A 7421-nucleotide genomic window follows, 5' to 3' on the forward strand; every position below is an offset into this window, starting at 1 on the left:
ACCTCCCGCACCCGGAGGCCGCGGCGCTCCGGACGGCACCTTGCCTAGGGAGCCTCAGGTCCTGGAGATGTCGCGTGCGGGAGATGCAGACATCTCCAGGCGACGGAGGGGAAGCTAGAGGCTTGGGTAGTGGGTGCTCAGGAGCCTGTGACCAGCCATTGTCCGGAACGCTGCTTCGTCCTTTGACAGCCCAGAGCCCTAGAGCACCGGGTAGTCCGGGGACGCGCGCCTTGGGCTGCCAGAAGGGTCCGGTCTCCCGCGCAGAGCCTCGGACGGGACGCTTCTGTGCGAGCTCTCCTGTGTTCTCCTGTCGTCCTGCAGACCCCTCCCTCCAGGTCCCCTGCAGGGCGTGGTGGGCAAATAGCATGGTGTGGCCGTGTGTGTGTGTGTGTGTGTGTGTGTGTGTGTGTGTACACAAGCGCTTGCGCTCACGGCCTGTTGTAACACACCTTGCACGATTTTAAGTATAGTCCTGACACATGGCTACCATTCAGGTCACTGACACCAGACATGATTCCAGTGCTTATTATTTAAAATAACCCCCAACATATAAGTAAGTAAGTAAATAAATAAATTAATTAAATAACCCCCAACTTTTCCATTCTGGGCAGATACTGGATAACATGACAACATGTTAGTTTCCAACAGCATACTGGTATGATTACTGGTATGTCTGTTGATGTGTGAGCATAAAATCTAAAACTTCAGTTAGTTGTTCTCAGGAATCTGGAGAGTGAATGGTTCTGATTCTTTGATGAACCTGTGCTCAGGAGAACTAGCAGCATTCACATTCTCTACGTAGAATGTTCTGGGCATTTTGCTCTCACTAGTCAATAAGCAGGGGTATTATTTAAAACCACCTCACATGTCAGTAAGAAGGTTGGGAGCTGGGCCTGGTCTTGACCCAAGAAGAGAACCATCATTCCTTTCTCTCCTCCCTGTGGCCTGGGGTCGGTTCTGGTCCCTCTTAGCTAGGTGAGGCCTATTTCTAACACCTCTGGTGACTGTGGGCCTACATGTGTAAGATGGCAATGTGTCACAGCTCTTGTTCCCTTTCAGCTCCCAATTCTCCTGAAGGGCACCTCGGATGATGATGTCCCGTGTCCAGGCTACCTGTTTGAAGAGATTGCTAGTATCCTTCCTCCATGTTCCTGGTGAGGGGGAGAGTGGATGGCAGGGGCCCTTTGTGGCTTTGAGGTTACTAGGGTTTCTGCTCTCCTGTGGGCATCCACAGCTCCTTCATCATAGGATCCAGGGATGGCAGGTCCAAGAACTGCTATACAGGAGACCCTGGAAGCCCAGCACTCCTGAAACCAGGGCCTACAGTCAGTGCCGCTAGGAAGCACGCCCTGAGAAGGCCATTGGTAACAGGAGGTTGGGTTTCTCTCCTCAGCCAATGCATCCTGATGCAATGTGTGTTACAACAGGCCGTGAGCGCGAGCGCTTGTACACACACACAAACACACAGGTTCCTTCCCTAACCTGACCGCATCCCAGAAATCTCCCATGAGTCCCTGGGCAGCAGCCAGTGCCTACTGGAATACCTCCTGAACCGCCTGGACAGCAGCTCTGGCCACGTCAAGCTCAAGGTGAGTCCTTGTATGGCAGCAGTCAGGCCCCAGTTCCCACTGTGGGTGGCAAGGCTGGAGGGGAAGACATGTAGCCAGGGTGTCGGGTAGCTGGGCTCTGCCCTGAGCATCCCATGCCAGAACTCTCAGCACTCTGTACCTGTGGACTCCCCAGGTGCTGAAGATCTTGCTCTACCTGTGCAGCCACGGTTCCTCCTCCTTCCTGCTGATCCTCAAACGCAACTCTGCCCTCATCCAGGAAGCCACAGGTACGTGGAGCCAGCACAGACTTGCTGGGGAAAGCCAGGGTGGGATGGCAGGGAGAAGGATTGTCAATTGACTGACTATTAAGGGGTGAAAAGGGGAATTTGTTTGCATTGGAGGTATTGGAGGTACGGGCTAAGGGTTCTCCACGGGCAGCTGTAAGCCCTCATGTGATGAGGTTGAGTAGATGAGGGGTGCTCTCATGCTCTGAGGCAGGAGAGCTTGGGGGTGACTGAGTCTGGTTTTCTAGGACCTCTGCTTTTTAGCAGAGGGAGCCTGGCACAGCCCAAAGCTGGGCGTGAGTGGGGCTGAACCAAGCAGGGCCTTTCAGGCCGTGATACAGACCTGGGTTGCACATCCAGTCCCTGCAAGGCCTCTTGTGTTGCGTCTGGCTGGAGGAGACTAGGCCTAAGGCAGCAGTGAGGGGTGAAGCAGTGACTTGGCAGGAGGGGAGGCATGGGTACCTGGGGAGACGACAGCCACCACGGTGGTAGATAAGGGGCCACCGCTGTCGGGTAGGTGAGGAGGGTGCTGGGGATCTGCTTGGGTGTGGCCTGCGTAGGTCCTGAGGAGGGGCTCCTTGCTGGCCATGCTGGTAGGGATGGGGCATCCGTAGCCCACAGCTTGGGAGGAATGGGCCTTAAGAGCCATACTCTACAGGTGGTCAGCAGTGCCCAGGCTCAGCCACCCCTTGTTGGCTTTCTCTGCCTTCTAGTTTTTGCAGGGCCCCCGGATCCTCTCCACGGGAACAGTTTGTACCAGAAGGTGCGGGCAGCTGCCCAGGTGAGCCCAGGATCAGGGTCACTCTGAACTTGTACCAGAGTACCCACAGGGTGTTTGCCGTTCTCCTGCCACATGGGACCCCAGGCTCTGCTCCTTGCTGCCAGCCTCCAGCCCCTGTGTCTAGCTGGGCAGCTCAGGGGGAGTATCTGAGATGGAGCAGAGCTGACAGGAATGGGGGGCCAGAGCAGCAGGCCCATGTGGACGCTGAGCGCCCTGCCTCCTCCTCCAGGACCTGGGCAGCACCTTGTTCTCTGACGCCATGTTGCCGCTGCCTCCCTCCCAGCCTCCCCGGGGCCTGGCTCCAGCAGGTACTAGACATGGAGATCACGTTCAGCCTGTCACTGGGTTTCTTCCTCTGGAGTATTCTGAGCTTGGTTGCTTGTGTGGTGGGGCTAAGGGTGGGGTTAGCTGGTCACTGACTCAAGAATCCTCCCATAGGCATGGGCTCCCAGTCCAGGCCTCAGGGCACCCTCCAGGGTTTTGGCTACAGCAAAGAGCAAGCCCAGGCAGGTAAGAGGGTGAGGCTCTGGGGCCCCTAGCATATTGGGGGAGCAGGGAATAGGAGGACAGTGGGAGCAGGCCCCTGGGCCTCCCCTGCTAACCCCAACCCCACCTTTGTGGACCCTTTCCTGGCGTGGTCCCCATTGGCATCTTTCTGCCCAGCCACGAGGAGAGCAGCAGGGCCGGGACCACACTGGCTTTGTGGGCAGGGGAGAGAAGTCAGGCTGGGAGGGCAGGGTCTAGCCAGCAACAGCAGCAGGGGCTCAGTCCCCTGATGGGACTGAGGGCCGAGGCAGCGGCCAGCAAGGTGGAAACAGCTGTCCCCTGTGCGAGGGGTGCGGGGAGCAGTGTCTGCAGACGCCTGCGGGCCGGGATCTGTGAAGCCTGTGCTGCTGTCGGGCATCTCAGCTGGCCCCTGACGCTGGCATCTGCTGGGGTCCAGTTGTTTGGTGCTGGACTCTAACAGACCATCCTGGTTGCAGCTCTGGGGGTTCCTGCTGGTGCTTCATTTGGCTATGGCCTACACAGAGGCAGAGGAGAGGGTCTCCCTGCTGGCCCTGGGGGCAGGGCGGGGCTGGCTGGAGCACCGAGCTGGGAGGAAAGGGCCTTGAAAGCCAGGTTCTGTGGGCTTTTCTGCTTTAGCCCAGGAAAGAAAAGGGCAGCCCCTCCTGGCATCAGTCCTAGCACCCCTCAAGCAAAGGGCCCCAAACATTTTTGCTTCTTGGGACAAGCCCGTTGGATGCCCTTGCCCCAAGCTCCTGTAAGCTGAGGGTGTCCAGGACCATGGTCCTGGGAACTACTGAAATGGAATATGCTGGAAGCTTCCAGGGAGCTGGGGTCCCACTAGGAACCTCTGCTCCTACCTGCAGCATGTATCCTGTCTTCTTCAGCCCTGAGCAGGGAGCAGCCCTGGCCCCTCTGTGCTGGAGAATGTGGGGACCAGGGGGGCAGACTGGGGCTCATATGGCTCCCTTCTGTGGGCCTAGGCTCTGCCAGCGAGGCCCTCTTCTCCACCATCCAGAAGGCTGCAGAGGTGGTGGCTAATGCCGTGCGCCCTGGAGCCCAGAAACCCCCACCCTGGGGAGACACCTACCAGCCTGCCGTGACTCCTGCAGTCAGCCATGGCCTGCCCACCCCTGGGAACCAGCTCCCTGGAGCCCTCCCAGGTGTCCGAGGTACTGAGGCAAGGACTTCTGCTCTCGGGTCACGCTGCTCCTCCTGTGTGCTGGGGCCTGGGGCTTTGGGGGCGTGGAGGCAGGTGGCAGTGCTTCCTCACTTGGGGGAAGGGACAGATAGGAAGCAGAGCTGCCTCCCCCACCACCTGGAACAAAGCCTCTGAGGGTCACAACTGCCATCTTTTCTTGCAGCCACCAGACACCAGCCTGGGCAGGCCGGAGGGGGCTGGGATGAGCTGGACAGCAGCCCCAGCTCCCAGAACTCCTCCCAGAACAGTGACCTGAGCAGGGCCTCAGACTTGGGCAGTAGGTCTGGTAGTGACAGCCAGTCAGGGGCCAGCCGGGAGCCAGGCGACCTGGCAGAAAGGTGAGCAGGATCAGCTAGGGGAGGGGACATGTGGCCTCCACTCCCACAGGGGTCTTTCCCAGGGCTCCTGCTGTCCAGGCCTCACCCCAGCTTAGGGAGGGGGAAGGGCCGTCCCCCTCCACCAGAGCTGGAACTGCCTGAGTACTTTCCCTCCCCAGGGCGGAGGCTGTGGCCGCCAGTGACTGCCAGCAAGAGCTAAGCCTGGTGAGGACCTTGGTGCAGGGGCCACGCACCTTCCTGAGCCGGGAGGAGGCCCAGCACTTCCTCAAAGAGTGAGTTGACACCCGCCCCACCCCCCACCAGCCAGGCCTGCGTGGGGACACCCAGCCATCCCCTCCTGCCCACAGGTGCGGGCTGCTCAACTGTGAGGCCGTGCTGGAGCTGCTCCTCCACCGCCTGGACGGGGCTGGCGAGCACCAGCAGATGGTGAGAGGGGCTCTGGGGCCACGTGGGGCGGGGGCACCGGGGAGCCAGGGGGCGGTGTGCACAGGGCTCAGCCTTGGGGTTGGGTGTGCTGTTGGGTGCTGACCCTGCCTCCTGCCTCCCAGAGGGCCCTGAGTGCCATCGCCTCCCTCGGCTGTGCTGACCTCCTTCCCCTGGAGCACGTCCTCCTCCTCTCCCAGTCAAGGTTGCAGCAACTCAGCAGGGGAAGCCCTGGACCTGTGACCAGCAAGGCCACCAAGGTGGGCAGCAACTGGGGCCACTGGCAGTGTCCCTCTCCTGGACACATGCCCCACAAGGCCCTTCTTGGTGGGCAGTGCTGGCAGAGGAAATGGAACAGGGTCCTTGCTGTCCCCTGCGCCCTGTGCTGGCTGCACCATGTTTGGGGCACGGTCACGTCCCAGAACCCCAGCCCTCAGCCTCAGCGCCTGGCTCGCTCTTCCTCCTCCCTCCCTCCCTCCCTCCTCACAGCCTCACGGCCAGGGGAGCCTCCTCCGACTCCAGTCCTGGTCTGCGTCCACTTCCCCAGTGTTCTGAGTGCTGCTGGCCCCTCCCAGCCAGGCCTGGCCCCTCCATCGTCCTGGTCCCCATTTTTTCCCATTCTGTGGCTGCTGGGAGTACAGCTGCTCGTCACCCAGCCTCATCTCCGTCTGCCACTGCGGCCTGCTGATGGGCTCCAGTCACAGTGCTGAGTGAGCCTGGGCTGCACATTGCTGTGGGTGCATTTCATGTCCACCTGTTGGGGTGACCAGACATGCTGAAGAACTGGCTCTTCAGTTTCCCTAATGGTTCCCAGGAAGTTCTGAGGACAGGAATGTCTACCTGCATGGCAGTGACATAGGGAGGGCAGCGATGACAACAGGCTCCTGCCCAAGCTGGCCCTGCCTTCTAGGCAGTGTGCTAAGAAGGGCATGTGAGGAGGGACCAGCTGTCCCCCAGGACTCCTGGAGCTATGCAGGAACCTCCCACTTCCTCTCTTCCTCCAGATCCTGAGGCACCTGGAGGCCTCCTGTGGACAGCAGCCCCCTGCTCCCAGGTCCTGCACTGAGCCTGGCCCCGCAGCGACCCTTGCAGGCCCATCGGACTTGCTGACTGGCCCCTCGCCTCCCCCTGGGGGCCAGGCCTTCCTCCAGCCGCTGAGCTCCACCCCAGCCTTGCCTAGGAGCCCTGTGCCCTCCCCACCCCTGGACTCCTGTCCCCTCCCAATCCCTGGAGACACCAATGAGGCTGAAACTTCTCTGGCAGTGTCTAGAGAGCAGGGCCCAGACACCCCAAAAAGAGGCCCTAGTCGCTGTCGTGGCTCCTTGTTTGCTGGCATGGAGCTGGTGGCCTGCCCCCACCTGGGTGGCACCAGGGCTTCTATAGAGGCGCCCCACCCAGCCCAGCCTCCCCAGGCACGGGCCCAGAAGGCAATGGTTGCAGAGCCTGTGGGCTCCGAGCCCTCAGCTTTCCCGTTCTTAAATGTGTGACCAGGTGGACCTGGCATCTGGTTTCCTTGTTCTCAGCTGGTGGCTCCCAGGGGTCTGCTGGCAGTTTCCTTGCACCTTTCTGGCCTCTCACCCTCACCCACTGGGGCCTTGGTGTGGACAGCCACTAATGGAGCCTGTGCGGCACCTCTACATGCCCCAGACCTGCCAGGACAGGGCGTACGTGCTGAAGAGCAGGTTTATCTGGTGCCCCCACCAGTCATCTGTGACGCCTGCCCTCCAGGCCAGTTCCCCAGCCATGCCCCTGCAGGATAGGACCCACACATGCCTTCTCAAGGGTCTGGGTGGCTGGGGGCCACCTGTCGTCTTGGGGTTTTGGCCAGTGCATCTGCAAACTAATGCTTCCTGAAGGCTACTGGCCAGTCTCCAGGCAACCTGACCAGAGAAGAGTACCCCAGGGCTATCTCAGTCTTGTCCATCTGCCTCCTTGGCTGGATGCTGGCTACTTGGGCTTGAATTCCTGTAGTGGCAGACGGTTTCAGGTGCTGGCCTTGGGGTCCAGGAGCAGCCGTGCCTTCAGAGTCGAGGGTTGGACTTGGGAGCAACAGCTTGGTTCTTACTTTGTTTTGGTCCCAACCTCAGATCCTTCTCAGAAAGGCCACAGTGGCCAGAGCCCACTGCCTTGTGGGGTTGGGTGCTGGTGAGGCTGGTGTGGTGCCCATGGGTGCAGCAGGCCTGGTTCCTGGGTGCCCTGCCCCGGCCTCGTGCTGCTCCCCTTGGCCCCAGCTGCCTCCTGCAGACTGCATGGGAGAGATGGAGTGCTCCTGCCCATCCCACGAGAGCTGCCAGAGTGCTGGGGTCTACACTCTGAATAAAAACACTACTGTTATATGCA

The 7421-nt window shown here is 60.3% G+C and overlaps 1 protein-coding gene across 1 annotated transcript; it reads left to right on the forward strand.

The window, feature by feature from the left end:
* Positions 1–83: 83 nt before the first annotated feature.
* Tepsin (TEPSIN adaptor related protein complex 4 accessory protein) lies at positions 84–7421 on the forward strand. Its single transcript, XM_048796601.1, has 13 exons — positions 84–335; positions 1060–1132; positions 1498–1589; positions 1744–1837; positions 2548–2615; positions 2845–2923; positions 3054–3125; positions 4103–4291; positions 4484–4658; positions 4817–4930; positions 5006–5084; positions 5207–5341; positions 6086–7421. Exons 1-13 carry the CDS (start codon positions 84–86, stop codon positions 6566–6568), a joined length of 1905 nt encoding a protein of 634 aa, XP_048652558.1. The 3' UTR covers positions 6569–7421.

The sequence above is a fragment of the Marmota marmota genome, unplaced genomic scaffold (genome assembly GCF_001458135.2).
Source record: "Marmota marmota marmota unplaced genomic scaffold, marMar, whole genome shotgun sequence".
Classification (NCBI taxonomy): domain Eukaryota; kingdom Metazoa; phylum Chordata; class Mammalia; order Rodentia; family Sciuridae; genus Marmota; species Marmota marmota.